At 37.1% G+C, this 26787-nt stretch overlaps 1 protein-coding gene across 1 annotated transcript in view; it reads right to left on the bottom strand.

Moving 5' to 3' along the window:
* Positions 1–311: 311 nt before the first annotated feature.
* Positions 312–26787, bottom strand: part of EFNB2 (ephrin B2) — a 50327-nt gene continuing 23851 nt past the window's right edge. Inside the window, exons 2-5 of the mRNA XM_007938920.2 lie at positions 21339–21622; positions 3032–3124; positions 2210–2323; positions 312–700 (exon numbers count right to left, since the gene is read on the bottom strand). Of these exons, the coding sequence (XP_007937111.1) occupies positions 312–700; positions 2210–2323; positions 3032–3124; positions 21339–21622 (880 nt within the window). The remainder of the gene's footprint in view (positions 701–2209; positions 2324–3031; positions 3125–21338; positions 21623–26787) is intronic.

The following is a 26787-nucleotide window of genomic DNA, read 5'->3' as shown; positions in this document are numbered from 1 at the left end:
TTTTGTATATGCCTGAATTACTGCAGCACATGGCTTAGAGGATGATACATGTAACAAGAGTACAACAATCCGAATGGGTATCTTCTACACACAGGCTTCCAGCTTTCAGTGAGTATTTTTATTCACCAAGGCTGAAATTCTACAGACTAGGTAAACTGTCCAGCTCAACAAGGCTCTTCTGAGAAGGAGTGTTCCCTCTCCCCCACTGTGCTTCAGTCAATTCCAGAGCACAAGGTGTCATCAAACCCTCAACGGGAAGCATCCGAACAGTAAGTTTCCTCTGGGAAATCAAAGGTACCGCCAGAGTTCTCTCAGACCTTGTAGTAAATATTTGCTGGACTCTGAGGAGGCATCTCTTGGACTATGTACACTGGATGCCCATAATCACCACTGACTTTTTCATAGTGAGGGCAGAAAACACTGTCTGCAGTCCTTAACGGGATGATAATGTCACTGGGCTCGGAGCCATTGTTGTTGCCACTGCGCTTTGGCGTAGCTAATGTACTGAGTGACAGTGTGGTCGTGTGCTGCGGTGAGTGCTTCCTGTGTCTTCTCCGGTACTTCAGTAGAAGAACCACCAGAGTGATGATAATGACAATGAAGATGATGCATCCTGAAGCAATCCCTGCAAATAAGGCCACTTCGGAACCAAGGATATTGTTACCAGAATGTCCGGCACTGTTGCCGTCTGTGCTAGAACCTGTAGAAATTAAAAAAGAACAGAAGAAGGAAAAAGTTAGTATTGTCCAGAGTGCCGACAGGCTGTTTTTATGACGCTTACCAATGTGACAACTAAGCAGGACCGAAGATTTAACTGCTAAACTTTGACAAACCAATTACCTCCTTTAACAGCTAAACGCAAACGGCAGAAGTCAGCAATCAATATGAAATGAGATGTCGGGTCTCTAGGTCTGACTATTATGCTGCTCCCAAACCACATTGTTTTCTTTTCATATATCATTCATCCATCAACAGCATGGACTGGCTGTGACAGCCAGCCCTTGATCTCGCCTCATCTTTTAACCCATGTTAGCTAGCCTGAGGCAACAGCAGGGAGACAAAAAGGAAATGGCCAATTCTCCAGGTCATTTCTCAGTGTTCATGTTGTATTGCTCTTCCACTTTGCTTAAGATGTAGTGATTTCATGTGAATCTTCAAACAGTCTGCCTTCTAAAGAAAAGCCCTGACTACTGGCAGAACAGTCCAAGAACGTAAAAGGAGTGATGGGACCTGGGAAAATGTTCAACTCGTAACTCGTTTGTATTATTTGATTTACACTTAAAATATATTTGGAAGGCAGCAGAAACTCTCACACAGAACAGACTGCCAACCCAAATGTTAAGCACTAAAAAAATTGCCTGGCATCATTATATTATCCATTTATCAGTTTGTCACAAGTATTTGACACATCTTGTCACTGAAAGTTAGAAATAACAACTTCCCTTCTTGACGCTTGGAAAGAAATGGAATATTTCTGCAGATGCTAAATTCACACAATTACCAACCAGGCATACAGATCCCCAATACAAAACTGCTGACATCTGCTCAACAACTACTACATAAGAAAATTCATTAGCATAGCAACAAACACACAGCTATACGTTCAGAGACTGTTAGGAAAATGAAGTGAAACGACAGCCAATTTTGTATAGTATTCTAAACTTTAGTCAGGGATCACATTAATATTTTATTTTACTTTCAAAATATGAAAAAAAAAAAAACTTGGCAATAACCATCTTAAAAAAATGCAATTAAGCCATTATGCAATATTTTAAACTGTTACCATCTAAAACTTAGAAGAGGATCAATTAGACTCTTTGTGGATTAGATATAATTAGATGGGAGATTAGAACATTAATTACATATACATTAACATCAGCTTTAAGCTGCTGTTGGGAACCAGGCTTGGTAAAACATCAGCCAAGAAAAGAGGGTAAGAAAATAACTTTTGTCTGAGAGGGTAGTGCTAATGATTGGCACTTACCTCTGATGAATTCTACTCTTTTGAACCAAAGACTTTCATGGGAATGGATTATTTTCTTCTTATTGAATGTAATTAATACAACTTGCTGAAAGAATAGATTACCTTACTGTCCACTTCTGTAATTACCAGTTAATCCAACTGGTGTAAAAATACTTTGACTTTGTTCTACCCCTCGAGAGACCATTTTGCCACAGACCTACAAACACACAATTCATGTTGCTATACCTGGATTTGGTTTTACAAAGGGACTTGTCGTTGAGCTTCTTCCATTTGTACCAGCTTCCAGTTCTGGACGTCGCGTTGGATCATTATTCCTGGTTGACCCAGCAGAACTCGCATCTATACAAAAAAGAAATGATTAATTACAGCACAGACATCTGACGATATTTAACTTTATGAGCAGGATATATATCTCAAGAGGCATGAATAGCAATGAACATAAGCGTCTTTATGCAAAGTACTGTGAGATACAAGATTATAATATTCCTTTTAAAACAAAATGGTTATACTAGTTTTTTCAGAGGTTTAGATTGTGAGGCCATCTGTGGAAACTATAGGGATTCTTGCATTTGGCAGGCAAAGCATTGCAGATGACATTTCAATTTAACTGAGCAAGTTGATTGACTACTACACCAATTTCTAATTAGAAGAATAATTCTTTCTGCACAATAGGTTGTCTATATGTGAAAAGGCACAGTGAACTCTTCTGTAGTCAAGATTCAGAAATGAGCAAAATGGTAGAAACTTAATTTTCATTCTGAGTCTTTTAGTTTTGAACCAGAGATATTTGGCTTTTTGGAAAGGAAAAAAATACATATGGCAAGACATTCTACCTGGTTAACCTGTACTTTTAGAGAGATCTCTAATAAAAGAAGTTCATTACATTGACTTGAGAAAATCTGCCAGTGGCTCAAGGTGCAATGAAGGGTTTGCTTTCAAAACTAAAGAGAAGAGTGAATGAAGGTGAGTTTTATCACATTGGCTCCACACTAGCTGGGGGGCTAAACCAGATCACAGTGGCTTCATGAAGCAGCAGATGGTCTTTACCTTGTCCAACTTTCATGAGGATCTTCATGGCTCTTGTCTGGCACACCCCTCCCTCCTGGTTATCCAGGCCCTCCAAAGACCCATTTGATGTAGCTGATTAAAAATAAAATGGACAAAACAAAAAAATAAAGAAAAATCAGGAAATCAATAAGCCAAGTTTACATGAACATGAAATGTCTGAAAACAATTTGAAAAATAAGAATTCACTCTTAGTCACAAGTTTTCTGAACGTATGGAATGCTGAAAGCCAAAAATAAAAAAAAAAGAAGAAATAAAGAAAAATGGATAGTATAAACACTGCTCCACGTATGCTATCTGGTTTCAAATTTTCCTGAGCACCTTCCTTCCCTCACAATTCACTGAGTCAGTATTATTCTGTAGATAAAACAGGCAGCAGCATCTTCCAAAAAAAAAAAAAAAAAAGCCAACTGACTATTTTGAGGCCAAGCTAAAATGAGCAAAGTGGTTAATGCAGTAATTTTTTAAAGTGGCTAACATCACACAACATCTGCTTTCTCTAATACAGGTTTCCTGTTTCAAAAACAATCAGTTTGATATGCTCTGTGTTTCTAACATCCAAGTTCTGTAAACAGTAAAAGAGGAGTCTCCCACACCCCTCTTCTTCTTTCTCCAGCCTTAGACTTGTTTAAGATGTATTCTACTGCATCCCCTTGGTATACCAGAATTCAAGTCTTCACATTTTGAAGTCTTTCTCAATCATTTTGTAAACAGGAAAGAATGAGTGTGTTATTGTTACTCATGTTAGCCTCGGCCAGACTCTTCTATCAAACTACCTATGATAGGAAAACTCTGGATCACGCACACATGTCGACTGCTCCATTGCAGTACTGTGGCAATCCTGGATATAAGGTGAGGGCTTTCAGTAACCACTTGTCTCATATTCACCAACTTAATTCTCTTTCCACCTCAGCAATATGGGTCAGGTGGAAGGACAGAATCATTTTACCATTGTCGGTGTGTGTGTGTGTGTGTGTGTTATGCTCTTCTCTGTTAAAACCTGTATTTTGTTTCTTTAGAGCAGTAAATTCTCTGAGTAGTTTTGTAACTAAAATTGTAAAGACAGGCTGCCAAAGACTTCACTGAGGAACAGGATATAAGTTATAGCTCAAGTTCCAGGAGGGGAAAAACATGGAGAGTGCCAGATATTTTCATTCTTCTAAAGTTCAAGGGGCAAGAAACAGAAGTGTTTCATATACATATCTGCAATTGAAATCATTTTCTACTTCGATAATCAATGTTTTGTCTAGTAATCTTGTAATTTAAAAGGGATTAAAAGAGAGAGAAAGTTTCTGGTAAAAATGCATTCAAACAACATTTCTTTAATGGGACTGCCTGTTTTCCATGTGATGGAAAACAAGTTCTACATGTATTCATAGTAGAAATATGCATGTCATAGATAATTAACTACAAAATAAGGCATTACTTTATCTCTTTGTGTTCTTGCATTGTTGACTTTTACTGTTTACCTTAGAAATAATGGTGGCCTGTTCTGTGTGTAAGTATTTCCTTGCTTATCGGAGTGCCTGCTTTAACTTTATAATCATATCTCACTCTTCTACAATTGCTGACACTGAGTTTCTCCTGGGAAACTGGAACTGGGCAGTACTTTAGTGAAACTTAACCCATTCTGCTACACCAAGTTCCCTCCATGTGATTCTAAAATTTAGAGCTCTATTTTTTTTTTTTTTTTTACCAAATATATATAAAATAGGAGCCACTGTGTATGTGTGTTTGTGTAGGGGGGACCAAACTCACTGCCATTGAGTTGAATACAACTTATGGCGACCCCTACTTGGGTTTCCAAGGCGGTATCTCTACAGAAGTAGATTGCCCAGTTTTCCTTCTGAGGAGTGGCTGGTGGGTTTGAACCTCCAGCCTTCTGCTTAGCAGTCAAATGCCTTAGGCACTATGTCACCAGAGCTCCTGTGTATGCCTATGTGTATGTATATTTATACACATACATATATATACCTGCCAGTGGCTCAGGGTACATTACAGAGTTTGCTTTTAAAACTAAAGAGAGGAGTGAATGAAAGGCAAGTTTTAACTACATTGGCTCCTACTTTATATCTATTTAGTAAAAAGTAGACAGTGCTCTCTTACAGACTGCTAAGAAACTGGTTGGCAGAGAAGTTAAAACAAATTCCTACATTGTATTTATGCTTATTGAACCTAAATTTTCCCCCCATCTCCTCATTTTTCTCTTCTCCAAATACATGCCTAAATTTCAACATATGCTTTTTCCTCACAAAGGCTTTTAAACAGTATTGTTTTCTATGAGCAAACACTATTTCTGAACAATTTCAGAGCAGTACTATAATTGTTAATTATTGTCTAGAGATTTTTTAATTGCATCTTTCTTTAAAAATGGGATATTTCGTGGTTCAGAAAATGTATAAAAATGATGTTTTTATTCAGCTGATAGTTTCAAATGTTTAGTTAACTTAATCCAATCCCCACTGTTTTCAAACTCCCAAACACGTAAATGTGCTTACATGTAAAAGTGTACCCAAACTCGAAGTTACGTCACTAACTTTGCCTTGCTAAAAACTTTCAGCATTTAAGTTGACAAATAAAAACTAAGATCTGACAAGTGATGCACAGCAATAAAGAGAAGCATATACATTTGTTCATCTTGAGGAAAAAAGACGTCAAAGATTACGGTCTTAAAAAAAAATGTAAATAAATACCAAGTCAAGGTACAGTAGGGAAGTGTCACTGATAAATAGAATTCAAAACCTCCTATGTGGTGGTAGAGACTACTGATTGGACTATTCTGCTTTGTCAAATTGGATTCACAAGTGTACATAACTTCAGTGGCTCCTCCCTGCCCTTATTTGTAGGTCAATTTCTTTTCTGAATATCAGTGTCTTTGTGCAGAGCCCCTAGGCTTACCTGAAATGGTATCTGAGCAATCCCAAAATGTAAAGAACTCTTATGTATTCAAATTAAGTTGCAATCTATAATTTAGTATCCACAAACTATAAAATAGTAGGAGGGAAACTGAGTTGTGGGAGAAATGTTTTGCATCTTTAACAACTGAAACTTTTTTATTCCTTGGTAAGGAAAGCCTTCAAGCCCTAGAGTTGAATAAAGGAAAAGCTATAGATACTGCCTTTCTAGAGTTCTTCGAAAGTCACAGGCTATTGCTAATTTGGGTGAAGGGGGTGATGGATGGGGTACCAAAACCCACTGTCATAAATAGATTCTGACTCACAGCAATCCTGCAAGACAGAGGAGAACTGCCCCATAGTGTTCCCAAGGCTGTAAATTTATGGAGGCAGCTACTGACCTTTTGGTTAGCAACTAAATGCTTTAACCACCGCACCACTAGGACTCCTTACAATGAAGGGGTAGAGGGTAGAGGAAGGTAAAACAGGGCAGAACAATTTGAGTGGTAGATTTTGTACATCCCAGCCTCTGTTTTTTCTCCCTTTAACTGAAAGAGTAACTTGTGGAGGTTACTGAAAGACTGAAAAATTAATTACTATTGTTAAAAGAGCCCTTCAAGTATTTGGCTGTTTAAAAAGAGGCTATGTTGTTGTTGTTGTTGTTTGCCATCAAGTCGGCCCCGACTCATACTTTATAATACTATTAGATGTTTTTCCCTAAGATTTTTCCCATAAGTTAAGAATGAATGACCTAAGCTGTCAAAGAAAACTCCACTTTAAGATATTTCTATCACTTGAAACTTCAGTTCGGCATACAGAAGGTAAACTTTACAGTAAGTATGAAATAACTCTGCATGGCTTTGACTCATTTTATCCTTGGTCCCATGATGAAAATCACAGTTATTCTAATTTCTCTCTTCCCTACTACATCCCTCATCAGGGGATGTGGTTACCTCTGGAGCCCCTCCTGCCTTGAGCAGTGGCATAGCCAAAATGCTCTTCACAGTAAGAGCTTGTTCTGACTGTGTCAGTTTATAGGCAGTGAACCCCAAAATAAAATAACAAGATTCATATTCTGATTTCTGCAGCAATGGACATAGTCACCAAGAAACTGTAAAAGGCTTAGCAGCCAATTTTGAAAAATAAGAAATTACTGCTTGTGAATAAAATCTATTTCCATTCTGGAAGACAATTTTGCAATTATTTTTATCATTGATTTGAATGTATTAGGAATTTTTAACTTAGAAAAAGAGTAAAAATAAATTGTTACCTCATTATGCTTAGTTTTTCTTTGTATCTCTCTACCAGCATTATCTAATGCAGTCACAATCACAGTATTGCTAAATGGATGAAATTGCATTTAATCATTTAGAGACAGAAAAAATAACATTGTTATACCTAAGCTTTTAGTGCCCAGACATTTTTCCTCCCTTGGCCTGGGGAAAAATAACTTAATAAAATTAAAAATTACTAGAAAAGTTTCTCCATCTAGTTGGAAAATGGGTTTAATAAAGATACATGGGCATTTTATAGCCTGCTTTTAAAAGCTTTTGATTCAGGATCTAATTGCATGTACTGAAATCACTATTATGTCTCCCACCCTCCCACCCCCACACCAGGGCCTGATTTCCAGTGGGTGGAGGAGATCCTCATTGCTCAGCAAAAAAACTTGAGTTCACATTGCCTACAAGCTCCTAGCATATCTGAAAACCACACAGGCAACATCTGAAGTTCCTCATTTATTTGCCTTCAGATTTATCAGCAGGTCTTACTCACTGGGAATAATACAATGGATATCTGAGTAGGAAAAAAGGGAAATCATTGAGTAAAACAGACTAAAAGGGCAGGACTCTTTCTATGACTTTTAGACTGTCCTTATGGAGGGAAGTAATATTACATTTTAACATGTCTTCATTTGATTGTTATTGCTCTGTTCCCCAGGAGACTAAACTGCTGCACTGGACCTTGGCTATTTCTCCTTCCTCACATCGGTAACGTTGTGCTAATCAGACGGAGAATTAAACTGCTGGATTGGTGCCGATGCCTGGGAATCATTCACAAAAGCATTAGGAATGAGGGCAGTATGAAAAATTCTACAGACTAATGGCATCCTGTGAAGGAACTATTTTAGATTATGATGGAAAGAATGAAACCTCAAGATATACTAATACTATAAAGGATATTTCAAAATACTTAAAAATTTCAACTTATCAGAATGGGGAGCCAGAATGGGGTGAAGAAACTGATGGACACTTGAAAACAAAACTGCACAACCAGAGCTCCTTACTTCAAAGACAGTTCACCAAAAAGAATGAAATAATAAATACATAGGGTCAGAAAAGCCACACAGTTCAATTCTGTAGTAAGAATAAAAACCTTGTCTAGTAAGACTATAAAGCTGTACTTGATTCACTCTTACTTGATTATGAAACAAATGACATTTTAATAAGATCCTCTACCCAAATCATCCTCTATATATACTATTCTTTTCCACCATATTATTACACGCTAGCCCTGCCAATTTGTGATTACTCAGGCCTGCCTCCCTACACAGAACAGAATAAACAAATCAGTCTCCTTAAGGTCAACACTAACTTCTGAAGAACCAGAGACCTGTTATCTGGTAAACTGAGTAATAAAAAAAACATAATCAAATGAAAAACACAGAAAGTAATGCATGACATTCAAATAAAGCATGAAACACAAGCTAGATTACAGTTTTCTTTCACCAGAGCTATCAAAATTTTGGGGTGCTTTCCTTCCTTAAAAAAAAAAAAAAAAAAAGAGGTATGTAAGTTATAAACAAGGAGGCTGATGAAAATATAATTACTTAATGTGAATGAATATACATAACCCAGGAAGCTAAGATCTAGCCACTTAACTGTGACATCAGTTGAAATTCAAAATACGTATTATAAAAGCAGTATCCAATTTCTAGAACTCAAGTTAATCTAGTGTAATACATTGGGTATCACAGTTATCTTTAAGATGGTAACTTAGAAGGAAAAAAGTTCTAAACACATAAATGTTAATGTCCAATGAATGCCAAATACAAATGTCTTTTACTTTAGACCTGATTAATAAATACTTCTGCAATATTAGCCTTTGCAAAATGTGCCAAAAGAAATAGGAAAAATTCACTTCTTCTAACTTCTTTCTTTTCATGTGTTTTTCTCTGTGGATTTATACTGAAAGAGAAGGACTATACTTCATTATGACTTTCTCAGGGCCTTGCTATTTTTGTTTGGCTCTAATAAATTAAAAAAAAAAAAACACAAACCAACAACTAAAGTTCAGCATTACTTTAAATCACATAGAATTTCATCACAAAATGGCCTGACTTGAAGGAAAAAAAAAAAAAGGGAAAGTATATTCAAAAAGAAACATATCCACCAAAGCTTTTTTTTTCACTGCCGTCAAGTCAGATCTGACTCATAGCTACCCCGCCTTGGATTTCCGAGACAGTATCATTATGGAAGTAGATTGCGCAACCTTTCTTCTGAGGAGTGGCTGCTGGGTTTGAACCTCCAGCCTTCTGGTTAGCAGTCAAATGCCTTAGGCACTATGCTACCAGAGCTCCTATATACATATGTTGTTGTTGTTGTGTGCTGTTGAGTCCGATGCGACTTGCAGCGACCCCTCCTTGGGTTTCTGATGCAGTATCATTATGGAAGTAGATTGCCCAACCTTCCTTCTGAGGAGTGGCTAGTGGGTTTGAACTCCCAGCCTTCTATTAGCGGTCAAGTGCCTTAGGCACTATGCCACCAGAGCTCCATTTATATATGTATGTATGTATGTATGTATATACATATATAGTGGGGACTAGATTATGTTCTCAGCTAAAACACTATACAAATGAACAGTGAAGAAGGATGTTTGAGTTTCTCACCCAAGGAAACACTGGTCAGGTATGATATGAAAAGTCTCTTGAATTAAAACCAGTATTTGGAACATTTAAAGCAGCAAATCATGCATTGAGAAATAATAACTGGCATAGCTTTACTGACTTACACACAACCCTAGTAATTACTTTTTTCACTACATAGACTGCTTTGGAAAAAATGACTTAAAAATAGAAAGTCATAATTAAGATGCTCCTCCCATTTTCTAGCATTAAAATATTAACTAATGATATCATGTATCAAGTATCTAGGGACAGTGAATAATGAAATATAGTTTTATTCTCTCAATTTCATCATGCTGCATCATAAACGATGGTAAGATACTCTAGTGACAGATCAGAAATAAGAAGATGAGTTTTAAAAAATATAACAATCTTGAAACAGTTTAGTAAACTGGTTTTGTTTGTGTGTGTAGTAAAACAATTTAATGATATATCTTAATTAGCCATTTTCACTTGACAAGAGGAGAATGGGGATACTATGCAGAATTGAGTTAGAATATGCCAACATAATATATGAGATCTGGACATTGAGAGACGAGAACAGTAACAATATAAAGTAACAAACAGGACATCTACAGCATAAGAATTCTATCCTATCTGATTTATATAATCTTTTATAACCATTAAAAACTGCATGCAAAGATTGACAATCAATAAAGATGCTAAGAGCCATAGTTATCTTTTATAAAATAGTCTGTAAGAGTTCCTGATTACATATAACCAGAGAGGTCCCTGGGTGGAGCAAACAGTCTGCACCAGACTACTAATCTCAATTGGCAGTTTGAACCCACCCAGCAGCAAGCACCACAGAAGAAAGGCCTGGTGATCTGCTTCCACAAGTACAGCCAAGAAAACCCTAGGAAGCAGTTCTACTATGTGACACATGAGGATGCCACGAGTTGGAATTGACTACAGGGCATTGTGGGGGTTTGCCTTTTTGGTTTTACATACAACCAGAGTATGAAAAAAGATGGGAGAGGGAGAAAGCAGTGCATATGCGAGTGTGTGAGCACGTGTGGGTGCTCACATGTGTTCACATGTGGGGAGTATATATCAAAGAAATACCCTCCAGGCTCCATTCAGTATACTTACACTTTTCTGAGAAAGATCAAACAACAGTAGTGGCAATAAATTACCTGTCCCTTTTTCTACTAGATGCATGCTTAAATGCATGAGATTATTTATGGAGTGGCTTACTTTATTTTCCCTCAAAATATTACTTGCAACACCTTGGTATCTTCATTTTTAATGAAATCTCTTGAGGAAAAACATCCCTTTATAAATCTAAGATTTTATTGCGAAAAGTTATAATGATTTTATACAGGCAGAATCTCTCATTAGGTAAAAAAAATTTCAACATTATTTCATAAAAAAGCTTTTCATCTAGTATTTTTTAAGGCAGTTTTTCTTATTGTCACAGTGATTCAGACTAAGTTAATATAGTGAGAACATGATAGTCAACAGCAAAAGAAAAACTACCTTTGTGTATGAGAGTCAGTCTCAATATGGATCAAAACTCACTAAGGAAGAGGAATTGTGTTTTAAAAATAGGTGGCTGCATGACCACTTTAATGGTATTGACTAAACTTACAATAAAAAGAATGATGTGTTTTAAAGATAAGACAAAATTCCCTATTGTCTATATTAGCTGTTTAAGAATGCAGATTTTTTAAAATGAGAGTTTACAATCAAGAGATAGTGATCATTTTTAACAAAAATATTCCAATGCATGAAGCAGCATGTATTTGAGTGTATTATTTCTAGCACATAATGAATGCATCCCCTGCCCCCAAGATTTAGAAGTCTTAATCGTTAAACTATCTTTGCACAGATATGGAAATGTCTAGATAGGAAAGGGTCAGAGTAAAAAGTTCATATGGAGGGGCAGGCACAACCCACAAACCTCTTGTTCATTCTCCTGTCACTAATTGCATGCAATGATATTAATGACCCAGTAATTGCGAGACGAGTGGCAATGAAGTGGAAAACATCAATCTGAGGCAGAGTTCATCTCTAGGTGGTAGGACTTCACCAGTGACTGCGTTAATGTCTGCTGACAGTTTAGAAAATAATGCTACAGATGAGAAAATGTGCCACGTTCATGGCATAACAGTTTAGATGGACATGACGGTATCGGCTTTGACCATCTAGAGACCAGCAGTAACCCCAATAAAGTGCTCCTGTCTGAATGTGCCCTATGGATGAACCTTATTTCCTTCAGGGGAGATGTTCTGCACTCTAAGAATCCAGAATAATTTTCCACATTTGCTTCAGTAAAAGAATACCTTCACTTTCTGATTTAACACGAACCACAACAAAACTGGGCTTCACCAATAATGCAAAAAGCCATTTACGAAGCATAACTCTCTTTTAGCAACACACAGGCCTGGCTCTTCTATAATCTGATCAATTGTGCTTCTGCCAGAGGTCTTGCCAATCAACGAAACAAAAAACAAAATGAAAACAAAACAAAACTGTGGTAGTTATACTTGACTGAAGAAATTTATAACTTTCTTATTGCCTGCATTTGTTTATTTGGATATAGAGATTAAAATATATATATAACTATTTAATAACTTTCTATTGAAGGGCTGAAATGCTTGGTAATATTTTAAAAACACAAGGTATCAACAGTCTTAATGGAATGGAATTGAAGATTAATAGATGAGTAAGTCTAAAAGAAAATAAATAAATAAGGTCCCTTATTAAGGTGACATAAGTGGTTTATGATCATTGGTGGTTCCAACCTACCTAGCAGTTCCAACAGAAGGAAGGCCTAGAGAACTGATTTTGTAAAGATTACAACCATGAAAAACCTTTGGTTTTTCTCTTACTCTATTACAAATGGGATGCCATGAGTTGACAGTGACTCAAAAGCAATGGATTTGGGTTTTTTCATTATATTTAAAAAAAACAAAAACTTTAGAAGAGAGCTAACAGATTGTTATCATAACCACATTGCCCCTTCTTCCTTTTCTACTAGTCTCTAGAATTTTTAAATTTACCTTTGGGGATGAATGATCACAAATTATTTCTATGTTATGTAATTATGGCACAGCATTAGTCTCAACACGTTTGACAGAAGCACAGAGTTCATCAGGTTTCAATAGCTCATCAGGTTCTTTCCTGTCACCTGGTCAGAGGAGGTGATGTCACACGCTGCCAACAATGGTCTAAGTGTCCAAAAGTTCCCTGATTTGGGTTTTGGCGCATATATTCCACAATATTGTGAACTATACTAAGCTACTGACACTTTACTTTTCTCTTCTCACAGCATTAAGAATACCTCCATCACCAATTTCAAGAATCCAAAGTAAGATCTTGTATGTGAAGGCCTTACCACTTCCATAAATGATCAAAACATTCAGCCCAAAACAAATTTTAGGAATAAATGTGTAACATTTAAGAACTATATGTGTAAGTTTCCCCCAAGTCTTTTTAAGTTTATCTATGCCTTTGGATGTTTTTTTTAAGTGCTTCCTTTTACTTTAAATTTTGATCATCATGATGAATATATAAAGGCTATTAAAAAAGGAACTTCATTTAAAAAAAAAAAAAAAAGATGCTCCTACTAGGTCTCCAACACTGCTGTTCAGTAGATTCCGACTCATAGTGACCCTGAAGGACACAGTAGAATTGCCCCATAGGGTTTCCAAGGTTGTAAATCTTTATGGAAACAGACTACCACATCTTTCTCCCTCAGAGTAGTTGGTAAGTTTGCACTGCTCACCTTTGGGTTCTTTTTTTTTTTTTTCCCCCTGCTTTGACCTTTGGTTTAGTTGTTGTTATGTGCCATGGAGTCACACCCGACTCAAAGCGACCCGACCCCTCCTTGGATTTCCGAAGCAGTATCACTACGGAAGTAGATTGCCCCATCTTCCTTCTGAGGAGTGGCTGGTGGGTTTGAACCGCCAGACTTCTGGTTAGTAGTCAAGTGCCTTAGGCACTATGCTACCAGAGTCCAGCATTTAACCACTGTGGCCCCAGGGCTCCCACTAGGTCTCTAGTGTTGTTTAGTTATTTATAAATCTACGTGAATTTAACAAAAAACCTGTAAGTACAGGTTCTTGAGATATTAAGGTGTATTTTATATAATATTAAATGCAGTTTTATTCTGAACAATTCCTAAATAATTCTTTTTTTCCTAGGTAATCTCTGTCATGTCCTATCTGCTCTTAAATCTATTTTACATGTAAGTTTCTTTAGTCTTTCCTGCTCTTTCAACAACTCCCCATCATTTTAATAATCAGAAACATCTTATTCTTTCACTGATTAATTTGGGCATAAGGAAGTGGTACTCGAAGGACTACCTCTGTCTAGCTGTAAATGAGATTGCCTAGGTGACGGCATTTAATGCGAACAAAGAGTCTCCATCTAAAATAACCTTATCCTCTTTGCGTCTGAAACACTGAACCATCTGGGACCAATATCTCAATGGCCTTGACTCCATTAGACCTGAGAGCCAGAGGTTTCTCAGAACAATCTCAAGTTAAGCTGAAACTGAGACTTTATTCCTTATGTAAAGAATTTAGCTTTATTCGTATTAATTCAGCAATGAGGCATCTTACTGATATACCCTGGGAGAGCCTTCAATACAGTCAGAAATTAACCTAAGGATTTCATATTATAGTTAAAAAAAAAAAAAAAAAGCAATGCTTCTATTAATCGGGTTAAAAAAATAACGTGCCTTTCCAACTAGTCACATTGACAAGGCAATTGTGAAACACATTTTTTTTTTCTCTAAGAGAATATTTGTTCCACATTAGGGTGCTGCTGAAATTATCAATAAACATGCAGCATTGTCTTTGTGTCAGAGAAAATTAAGAGGGAGTCTTGGCAATACTGGTTAAATGAAAAATAGGAAAAATGATTCTATGTTTCTGAAGCCTCCTCCCTTGCCTGTGTCTTTTGGGTCTTACAAAGAGTCTGCTAACAAGCGTGGGCAATTCTAGGAACAGAAAGATACATAAATGCATGTTTCTTGGTAAGGGAAGCTCCAGGACAAAAGAACTTTTGTAACACCCAAGAAGACAAAGGAGGACCTTATAATTAAGTTATGCAGCAGTACTGAAACTTGTAAATTCTCTGGAGTTTTATTTTATGGAAGATTTTTAAATAAATTATACTTTTTTGAACCTGTCTTTCCTAGGCCCTTTAGATTGCAGGAAAGCAAAGGTCTGTCTTTAGTCTCTGACTCACACTTCCTCCATTGCTGCACAGTTAACTCTTAGTTGTACTTACTCTGTGCCAACTTCAGAAGTCAGCATTTCACATCTGTTACCCCATTTAAATGAACATTGACCCTGTAAGGTAGGTACTATCATTATCCCATTTTACAGCTGAAGAAGTTGTTGAGGCAGAGGCTGGACAGACTGCTCTTTATAGGACTATTAATAAACCCAGGTTGGTGAGAGCCCGTTAGTGAATATGCTCATCTGTTGCTCTTGGTGGTGTGTGTGCACTTATACTCTTTCAACGTCCAGCCATGTAGTCATAGTAGGACTGTAACTAACATTCTATTACAAAGATGGCAGTTGTTAAGTTAAAAATAAAAAGGTGTTAAATTGCTTGATTTCCGCAATGGCACAAGCATTATCAAACACGTATCTTTATACCTAAGTGAGCAGACATAACTGACATTATGATGCTGCCATATCACTAAACTTGATTAATGATGGAAATGTAGCTTTTACTATATTTACATACAAAAATCATTCGCAAATAAGCCCAGAGGTCTTACATTCTTTTGTCTTTTACAGGAAATCTGTATGTGGAGGACATTTGCAAATTCCCATCACTACATTGGTGGGGAAAGAGATTACATGACATTCAGTGTATGTCAGTGCTACTCACCACAGACTCCCCAGAAGTCACCAAATCGAAAGCAGAAAAGGAAAAAGAAAAGAAAACCCAAAAAGAAAACAAATGGGTACACACTCAACAAAAATACTGGCAAAAGAATATTCTGTTCTTCTGTTTTGGTTCTTTAAGAATAAATTTCATTATATTTGTGCAAACATTTTGATTTATTTTGCCATTTTGCTCAAAAGTGGAGTACATTCCTAAAAAAACAGCAAAGATGATTATGGATCCTTCCAATTTTATATGCTCATATGTATATATTTAAAAAAACTGTTTAGAGAACTAAACTCCAGTTATTCTCAAGGAACACTTCACCAAAGCATGCAAAGTGAGAGGGTAGAGCTCTGGGAAGGACCACTATGTACACTGCTGGGTGTACAATACAGAACAACTTTAAACCAATTAGTCTTTAGAAATGGTGACTTTTAGTCTATGCTCCAAGACCATTTCTTGGCTGTCTCTACCACAAATATGTAGCAAAACAATGCAAAAAAAAAAAAAAAACCACATAAAGCTAAATTGGCTGGTGCTCATGGAATATAGGTTTCCTTTTCTAACAGCTCTGTTGTGGCCACTGTTCATTTAAAAAATATCAGTACAACAGAAGTCATTTTCCATCTCTGACACACATAATTTTGATGGTGTGATGAAAACCTCTTTGTAAGTATTTTGAAAGATTTTATGCTAAGGTTGGATAGCCAACCCACAGAACCTTCGTAAGAGAGGATATTGCAAAGGGCAAACACACCAAAGTTGCTGGCACCTTCAGCTCTGGTTTGTCACCTCTAAAAAGAAATTGTAAACCACACACAGAGAGTGTCTAAAAGAAAACTCTGTGATACAAATATGAGTGAAGGCTGAGAACACAGTTAGGAATGCTTTCCCAATATTAATTGGAGTGTTTACTATGCCTAAGACAGAGCCTCCCTTGAAAATGGGCAACATCAGAACAGACAACTATTTTATAAACTTTTTGAAAAAAAAAAAGTAAAGGTATAATAAAATAATTGAGGATCTCTGGAGGACTGTGGTTAAGGCATTGGGCCGCTAACCAAAAGGTTGGTGGTTTAAACCCACTACCAGTTCCATAGGAAAAGGACAAGGACTCTGCTTCTTTAAAGATTTACAGCCTTGGAAACCCTACAGGGGTCTCTCTGACTTGGAATTGAATCAATGGCAGTGGGTTTTGGTTTTAGTAAAATTGACTATGTTGTTGTTGTTGTTATGTGCCGTCAAGTTGGACCAACTCATAGCCACCCCTCCTTGGGTTTCTGAGGCAGTATCACTACAGAAGTAGATTGCCCAACTTTCTTTCCAAGGAGTGGCTGGTGGGTTTGAACTGTCAGCCTTCTGGTTAGCAGTCAAGTACCTTAGGCACTACGCTATCAGAGCTCTCAAAATTTACCAAAAATATTTACTATGTTTTCAAAGCTATAAAAGATCTGAATATAATGAAGAACAGGAGACCTTTTTTTTTTTTTTTTAGACCAAATGGTCTTAACATCCCCATCTTTGGATTATTTAAAGATCAGGAGATTTTATTATGCAAATTAGACCTAAAGCTAATTATTGAACAGGCCACTCAAAAAAGTCAATTCTAAACATTAAGAAAACCCATATATATCATTTTTCCACATGCCAAAGCAAATAATCATCTATGAAAAGAACTAATGAGGATGCATATCATTTTGCTATATCATTTCCTAAAGGAATTTAATGGATATTCAGTAGGTTTAAAAATAAAGTTTCAATTAAAAATTAGTATTTACTTCTAAAACTCAAAAAATGTGATGACTATACTTTAAATCTTCTAACACTACAAGTCAAATTAAATGTTTTCAAAGAACTTACAGCAGATTCTGTCCTTTTCAGTTGGAGAAAAATGACACTAATACGAGCCCCAATATTGGGTTTGTTATGTCCAGTCATAAAATGACTTACAACTGGAGAAAACCTCAATCATTAGTTGGAAGCACAAGAACAAAACCACTTTCTAGAGAACGAAATGATAGTTCAAAGGAATAAAGCAGGGCTTCGAACAGACTTATACTTAGGAATCACCTGGGAATATTGGTAACATGTAGATCTGATTCAGTATATCTGGGGTGGAAAGACAAATTCTCAGCAGGAAGTTGAAGTAGAATGAACCTGTTCGAAGCCCTGAAATAAAGTGACTTTCTAATTAAGCTCATTAAGCTCAAGCAGTAGGAATAGAACACAAGATTTCTGGACTCTCAGCCTAGGGCTTCTTAAATGCCGTTCATCTAGGGAATCATCTAGCACTATACAGTCCATTCCCAATTTGGATGGTTCCCTAGTGGGCAATGAACCACTATTCCAAACTACTATTTTTCTTAATCCTTCTTATGGAAAGAAACCAATTTGTAATAATGATGTTAATAATGATACTCATGATTGTAAAAGTACTTACCAACTAGATAGTAAGATTTGGAGTTAAGCATGTGTTGTATATATTGTGGCAACTCAAATATTAACATTTACTATGTTAAAGTAAGTCAATTAGTTTGAAGTGTTAAAAATATACCTCTAAATTTGTGTACTTTCCATCATGTTATGTAAGATAGTACTATTTAGGAATCTACCAATATAAAAATTACTACCTACAAATACTTTCATTCTTCTCAAAAAGAGTGCATGCAGAGTGATTTGTGTGTGTATGTGTGTACAGGGGGGTGAGTGTGTGTCTGTGTGATCATTTGATGTGGAAAGTAGTAATTTAAAAAATCTATTAAGTTGTTTTGGGGCTATGGCATTCTTGAAGAATGGAAAGTCAACATTAATTTTTAAGCTATTTTAAAATTTGTTCTTCTCACTTCCCCTTTCTTTTTGAGGGAAATCTGTATATGGATGAACTTTGCTGCAGGGTAGGTGAAAAACTGGCTCCTAAATTTTCCCAAGTATCCAAAATGCCTTCCTATTTCTGTACTGTAGTGGGGAAGCCTTTCAACCCTCTGTTGAGTGTCTCAGTGGACTTCTCAGCCAACTCCTGAGGCCTGAGCCCCTTACCCACCTATGTGACAGTCACCCACCCAGAATGTCCCTCATTGTTTCAAAATTGAAAACTTGAACTCCATTGTAAGAAGCATTCTTTTATCCCAGGCTATTTCAAGCTTTCACACTGTAAACCATAACTCCAGGAGAGGTTCTGGAGGCTGGAGTGGCTCAGCTACCTGCTAATGAACTTGCTAATGGAGTATAATGAATTTTTTTAAATAGAAAAATATAAGATGCCATTACTGTGCTGAATAATGTAATTATAAATACAACGGTGCTTCTAAATATAAATAAGTCATGTATCGGTGGAAAAAAAACACCTCACTGCCATTGAGTCGATACTGACTGAGTCGATTCTGAGTTGACAGCAACCTCCCTTAGGTTGCCAAGGCAGTAAATCTCTATGGAAGTAGATGGGCTCATCCTCCTTTGTGGAGCACCTGGTGGGTTGGGTCTGAACCACCAACCTCCTGATTAGCAATCAAATGCCTTAGGCATTGTGCCACCACAGCCCTAAAAGGTCAGCCCATTGTGCTCACCACCATACCACCAACACTGCAGGTAGCATTAAATGGCACATAACAACAAAACAACAACAAACAAAAAGATGCTGGTAAACATTTATTTGCATTTCTTTAATATTATTTCAAATTAAAGGCTAAGCCCATAATCTTTACCAAAATTCCACTTGCACTCAGTGGAACTCAGAGTATACAAAATCATCTTTATTAAGCCATAACTAAAGGAAGATGAAAGAATTTGTTTAGGGCAATTGACTTACCCATGGGGAAAAACCAATTGGTGGACATAGGTTGCATCCACGATTTTAGTGTCATAAATTTAACATCACAGGAACGTCTGACACTCTATTAGGTCTACTCTCCAGGTACCCCTGGGCCCCGGCCTTCTTTCTCTATCCAGGGGCATTAATTGTATTAATGAATTCATCCGATGTCAGTTTCTGTTTTCTAGAAATGTTACGCTAAACATTGCAGTCCTGAGTAAACAATCATATGCAAAAAGTCCTTTAAAAAATGCACTAAGTTATGCTTCAAAAAAATCAGTGTTTCTATTTATTTAACCTAACAACTATGCCATATTTTCAAAGATTTCACTATTATTTTGTTCATTTTACCACCCCTTTATTTTTATGATAATTATTGCTTTAAATACAAAATTTACCACTTTCTCTTTCTCTTTGTTATTTGTCCTTGGTAAAGCCCTCTCTGCATTCAAGTTGGCTTAGAAATAGGTTTTCAGTGTCTGTGCCATTTCAGGATTGCGGCAAAAGGCAACAAGATAATGTGATGGTTCTGACAATCTTTGTTTTAATTACTAATGCAGTTAAAAAAGTAATATATTATTGGGTACTATGTAAGTATTCAGTGAATATTGATTTTGTTCTCTGAACAGCAGCTTAGTATGTTAAAAAGCTAGAGTTTCAACCTAATCATGAAGAGGTAGCAGGCGCCTAGCCAGCAGATAGCAGTTCTCGTTCCCTAATGAACTGAAGTCTGTGGTAGCAAATGAATGAAGAATTAAACCCAATTATTGAGTATAATGTTAAATCAAAAAAGATTAAATATATATGTATATATATATTTCATTGCTTGAACAACATGAACAGCTGTCTCAAACTACACTTTGACAAAACCCTGTGGTCCCAGGAATGATCCTAGCTTTCTGTCAATTCTTATTCTGTCTTGTGCCAATAATTGATCTACACACACTAGGCATATAATCTTGGTTTGTGTATCATCAGACTTCCCACCTTCAGGAGTTTAGTTAGATTAGTTCATATTAGCTGTGGATATAAACTAAATGATGTCTATTAGCTGCTTCTGAAACAATGTATCAAATTGTTAAACAAATAGGGAAAAAACCTACAATAAACCCAACTTTTGTCTTACTCCAAATCCAGTTTTACCTATGGTTATGAGGTGCAATCCAGTTGGTTCTGACTCATAGCAACCCTATGTATAACAAAATGAAACACTGCTTATTCCTGCACCATTTTCCATACACCTGTTGCTATGTTTGAGCCCATCGTTACAGCCAGTGTCAATCCATGATTATGACCATGCATAACAGCAGTATTTCTGTAATCCCCATACTTTGAATCTTTAAACTCCAACTTCTACAGATTGGTAACTCCATGAGGAAAGGGTACCATATACCACCTTATTCACTGTTGAATCCCTAGCACTTATGCACTGTTCGTATCACATAGTCAATACAAAATGAATGAGTGAATGGATGGTTAAATGGATGAATAGAAAAGTCATTGCACAAGATTTACCTATCAAAATCTCACCAGTGTTCCTTAAAAATGGTTTCATCACTAGAAATGCTGAGTATATTAATATATATCCACTTTTTCAAATACTACAAAGATGTAGCAGGTTCCCTCCCCCCTTTTGGGTACTTATTTTTACACTGTTAGTACAGGGTCACAAATTCAGCGAAGGTTTCTTCACAAAAAACAGTGAACAATTGCTCAGCAAGGATTCTCAACACATTATTTGCCACAATACCTTTAAGGAAACAAAAATGGATACAAACCTATTTAGCTTATTCTTATTTCTATAAAACAATTTAATGGAGTTATACTTACATATAATGTAATAATCTTTGTTCTTCTGAAATTCTAGACCCCAGAGGTTAGGGCTGAATTCTTGAAACTTGATAGTGAATTTTACATCTTGATCTGGTTTGGCACAGTTGAGGAGAGGGGTATTTTCCTTCTTAATAGTGCATCTGTCTGCTTGGTCTTTATCAACCATATAAACTTTATAATATTCGTATTGGCCAACAGTTTTAGAGTCCACTTTGGGGCAAATAATATCCAATTTGTCTCCTATTTGTGGGTATAGTACCAGTCCTTGTCCAGGTAGAAATCTAAAAGCATAAAAAGAAAAAGCCACTGAGTTGATAAAAGATTAACAATATCAATGATGACTACAATCTAGCTAGACAGTCAATAACTCCAAACCAGAATTTTTTAGATCCACAATACCATTTACTAAAAGTGTCTTAGTTCACATCAGCATCGATGAATGTATTCAGGAATTAAGCATTAAAGCAAAAAGAAACAGTACTCTCCTTACTCTGAAAGCAATAGGATCAGTCAACCTGCTGATATTTCTTTGCCATCCCCACACTTGTAACATTTCAGTGCTCCTTTGTATTACTTTACAATAACTTTTCCTCTGTGGTGAGTCAGACCTTCCCACCTGTTTGTTATTTTTTAACCATTGGCAGCTTAAGTTTATTGGGCATGCCACATAAAGATGTAATCAATTTGAAGAACAGTGGATGCACTAATACTTTGTTGTGTTGTTATTTTCCATTTGCTGTTGATGTTAATTAACAGACAAGTTTCATCAAGAATGTTTCAAATTACTTATCATAATTAGTCAGCCACTGATCAAACAATGGGTTTTTTATTACACTGAACAAAAGAAATGTCTTACAAACCCATAAAAGATAACCAGAAATAATTAGTTGTGGTATTGATTCAGCTGCAAAGTGAAGAGTCCTCCATTTGCAAGGACAACAAGTACTGTTCTTGCTCTACAAACCTTTTCTCCCCCCTTGAGATGTATTTGCTCCAATTAATTCTTAGAAGCAAATCTTTAGAACTAAGTCTACTGATACAATATCCCCCTAATGCTTACAGCTAAAAGCTCCCTCCCTCCTTTTCTCTTTCTTGCTAGCCATGCTGCTGAAAGATCTTTCTTAATGGGGAGTTTCTCTGGGAAACTGAAACAAGAGCTTCCTAATGAACATCCTTCTACAAGTGCTAACACTAACAACACACTTAGAAATCCCAGCTCTAAGCAGCCAAGCCTGCAGGCTCATTAAAATATTAAAGCCTGAGAACAAAGCATTGCATTTGAATCCTTCCAATCCAATTCTTTATTTAACCAGAGAAGCCCACCAGCCATGACCATTACTGGGTCATAATTCACTAATACAGATAAAGAAAGGATGATGGGACACCCCCAATTTCAAATCCACACTGAGGGAACAGCTTGTGATTTACACTAATGAATGGTATTAATTTTCTGAAAAGTACATTAAGTTGGTTATAAAACAGCATAGAACATATGCTGGTCTACCTATTATAGATCCCTATTTTAAAAAATCCTTTGTCAGGAAAAAAATGTATGTTGCATACAATGGCATGGACCACAAAAAGAGGGGGTGGTTCCTTTTCTTTCCTGAGACCTTTTACCAAGGACATATTATATTTATCCCCCTCCTAAGAAAAAGGAACCAAAAAATCTAATATACAATTTTTCTGTGACGAGAACTCAAAATGAATTATTTTTTGTAACAATAACAAATTTGAAACAACCATCTGTGAACCCTTGAAGAATTTTCTAGAACTATGGTAACCTCATACTTAATAAGAACCTCTCTGTGACCTTTTTATTTTACCCTTTCTACAGAAGAGGTGCTTCTACTTGGACTGGAGGGGTGCTTCTAAAATTCAACTCCAGTGAACTGAGGGCTTCCCCAGCATAACTCCCTTGGCCTCCGAATTCCAGTGTATCATTTTTGTGCATAAAGCACAAAGTACTGCCAGACCCAGTGCTAGTCCCTCAACTCTAGCTTCTCATGTGCTAAACTAGAGTTTTTTGTGAGCAAGTCTTTTAAATAAAAAAACTCCAGTGATTCTGATGTGTAGCTGTGGTTGAGAACTGGCAGGATGCATGGCAAGAGGCACAAATGAAGTACAGGGAGCATTAAATTGCTCACCTTTCTGACACATTCTTTCTCTCTTGTCTTATTCCTTGACCTTTTTAGGAAAGTCAGTGCCAACAAGGAGCTCTGGTGGCACAAGGGTTAAGGCACTCGGCTGCTACCCGAAAAGTTGGCGGTTTCAACTCCCGCACTGTTCTATGGGACCAAAATGAGGCAGTTTGCTTCTATAAAGCTTTACAGCCTTGGAAAACCATGGGATAGTTCTGCCCCGTGGCTGTGAGTCTTAATCAACTTGATAGCCGTGAGCTTGGTTTGGTTTGGTTTCTCTGCCTACAAGAACTGGAGGCCCATTCTGGCCTAAGGCTTCCCATCCCACTTGTCCTCCCAAGGATTTTCTACCTCAAAATCAGCTCTTTAGTGGCAGGCACAACACAAACACCATGGAAGTATTAAAGTATTAAAAGAAGCATTCCTAGTGTGAACTCCTGTATGGAAAATGAATTTGCTCTGTAAACTTTTACCCAAATCATAATTAAAATAAAAAAAAGCATTCCTAAATCACAACTGGAGTCTGGAGTCTGCAGCCTGCACCAGTCTCCTATCAAATAACCAATCTTTACTTAATTTTTACCATTTGCCAGCTTCCCTGGGTGCTTGCCCAGGCAACTGAGACCAGGATCCTCACCAAGCCAGATGTACCCATATTCTTGTCCATTCATTCAATTCTTTTAAGGAAATTCATTATCTTCCCCCACCTCCCACAGATGCTCCTTTAATCTGTCAATTCTGTGTACATCTTAGAATTCTCCCACATCACACCCTATGTCTAAAGATTGGCTCACTAAGCTCTTTCTTCATCCAAAAGGCTCCTGATATCCTGTTTCCTTTATGAAGTCCCCCCCTCCCCTTTTTAACTAAAGACTCACTGGAAATTCTTCCTCATCCATGTCAGTAACTCTTCATGACTCTCCCTTCACTCACCAAATCTGAGTTACATCTTTTGCCGACACTGATGGGGCGAGATCAAGACACATTATGACACATAGACTGCTTTGGGCTCTAGGATCTCCACACTTTTGAACATACACCAGAAGAGACAAATCACATGATTTAATGAGTCTTTATAACTCATTCTGCAAACAAATCAGACCTTGATGTAAAGTTTTTATTCAGTGCATGCAATCTGAATTTGATCCACGTTATTTGTTAAAACATCTATAAATGTCAGTGGCATGGGAGTCATATGAAGGGAGGAAGACTTCACAGGATGGCTTATCAAATGAAGGGGAAGGGGAACACTCTCAAATATCAATAAGGATACTTAATATGCTCAATAAAAAGTAAATCCTGGCAAAACCCACTATTCCCAAGGTTTCTATATGTGTCAATTCACTTTTCAGAATATACTGTGATAAGAAGTGGGGCAAAAATTTGATCCTTTGTCTAGAAAAAATAATTGTTCACACAGTTTGTTAGGAAAAGACCCAATATCTGAATGCTTTAGAGGAATACACCAATAGCAAACTAATCACTTTAACTAACGAGATGACGATTTTCAGCAGACAAAGAGTATGGATGAGCTGTGCATCCAAATCACAGATTTCTTGCATACACTACTCTACCATTAACAACAACAACAAAACCCAAACCCGTTGCCATTGAGTCAACTCCAACTTCATGGCAACCCATGTATTACAGAGCAGGGTTCCCTTGGTTGTACTCTTTCTAGAAGTAGATGGCCAAGCCTTTCTTCCACATTGTCACTACCAGCAGAGTTAATGACTCTGTAGTATAGCCACAGACACTCCTCTGTCTTCCTGGAGTCCTTACAGTTTTTATGGCAATATGGTGGCAAAGTGGAGTACTGACAGCATAACAACCAAAGCAACCTATTTTGTGCCAGACACCCTGAGTGAAACGAAAGTGTAAGAACGCCATTTCCAATGATTAGGAATTTACAATCTAGCTCCTTGAGGGCAGGGAGATACCGTGTCTATTTGATTCAATATTGAATGCCCAGGTGACTGATAACATAGTAACAACACAATAACACAATGCACTGCCCTCCGGTCAGATCCCACTCATAGTGACCCCTCCTTGGGTTTCCGAGGGGGTATCACTACGGAAATAGATTGCCCAACCTTCCTTCAGAGAAGTAGCTGGTGGATTTGAACCACTAGCCTTCTGGTTAGCAGTCAAGTGCCTTTAGGCACTACGCTACCAGAGCTCCTGATGCTCAATAAATACTGCATTAGTTAGAAAAATGTGAATGAACAAACAGAAGCTAAAATACGTACAAGTCAACAAAAGTCAGTTTAAGTGAACTATATGCAGATCACAGGCATGACAAGAATTCTGAAGACAACAAGACAGAAAATAACAAATGCTGGCAAGGTTGTGGAGAGATTGAGACTCTCATACACTGCTGGTGGGACTGTAAAATGGTACAACCATTGTGGAAAGCAGTATGGTGATTCCTTCAAAAGTTGGAATTAGAAATATCATTTGACCCAGCCATTCCATTACTAGGTATATGAAGTGAGAGCCATGACAAGAAGAGATATATGCACACCCATGTTCATCGCAACACTATTTACAATAGCCAAAAGATGGAAACAACCTAGATGTCCATCAACTGAGGAATGGATAACCAAACTATGGTTCGTACACACAATGGAACACTATGCAATGCGAAAGAATAATGTAGAATCTGCAAAACACCTCATAACATGGATGAACTTGGAGGATATTATGCTGAGTGAAATAAGTCAATCACAAAAGGACAAATATTGTATTAGTCCGTTATTGTAAAAGTTAAGGAAAGGTTTATCTATAGAAGGAAATTTTCTTTGGTTACCAGGGGTGGGAGGGGAGGAGAGGAAACGCTGTTAGATAGATAGAGGTAAGTATTGATTTGGGTGAAAAGAAGGGCAATGTACCAAATGTGAGTGACAAATATGGCAGCACTGAGGATGAGAAAGACATAGAAATGTACATGAGAGGTACAGACAACAAATATGAACCCTTCTGCATATACAGTACTATGTTGTTAGTGAAGGCAAACATGGGTATATGGGTGGTTAGATGGGTGGACAGGCTGAACGATTAGGTATATGAAATGGGGAGTGTATCCAAGAACATATATAAGGTTGGCAGACAATGGTGCTATAAGTTTATGTGAATGATCAGAATTCACATGTGTATAGCAGAGTTGACAAGGGGCAAGGCTGTGGTCACTGCTTGGTCACAGCCAGCTACCCAGAGGGACTGAGTTGTTGAACCTGTGGGCTTGGGACCATAGTCACAGGGGACATCAAGCTCAATTGGCATAACATACTATACAAAACATGGTT

Source organism: Orycteropus afer, unplaced genomic scaffold (genome assembly GCF_000298275.1).
Source record: "Orycteropus afer afer isolate SDZICR_OR568_19922 unplaced genomic scaffold, OryAfe1.0 scaffold00055, whole genome shotgun sequence".
NCBI lineage: Eukaryota > Metazoa > Chordata > Mammalia > Tubulidentata > Orycteropodidae > Orycteropus > Orycteropus afer.
The sequence above is the reverse complement of the archived record's forward strand: the minus strand, read 5'-3'. Positions and strand labels throughout refer to the sequence as shown.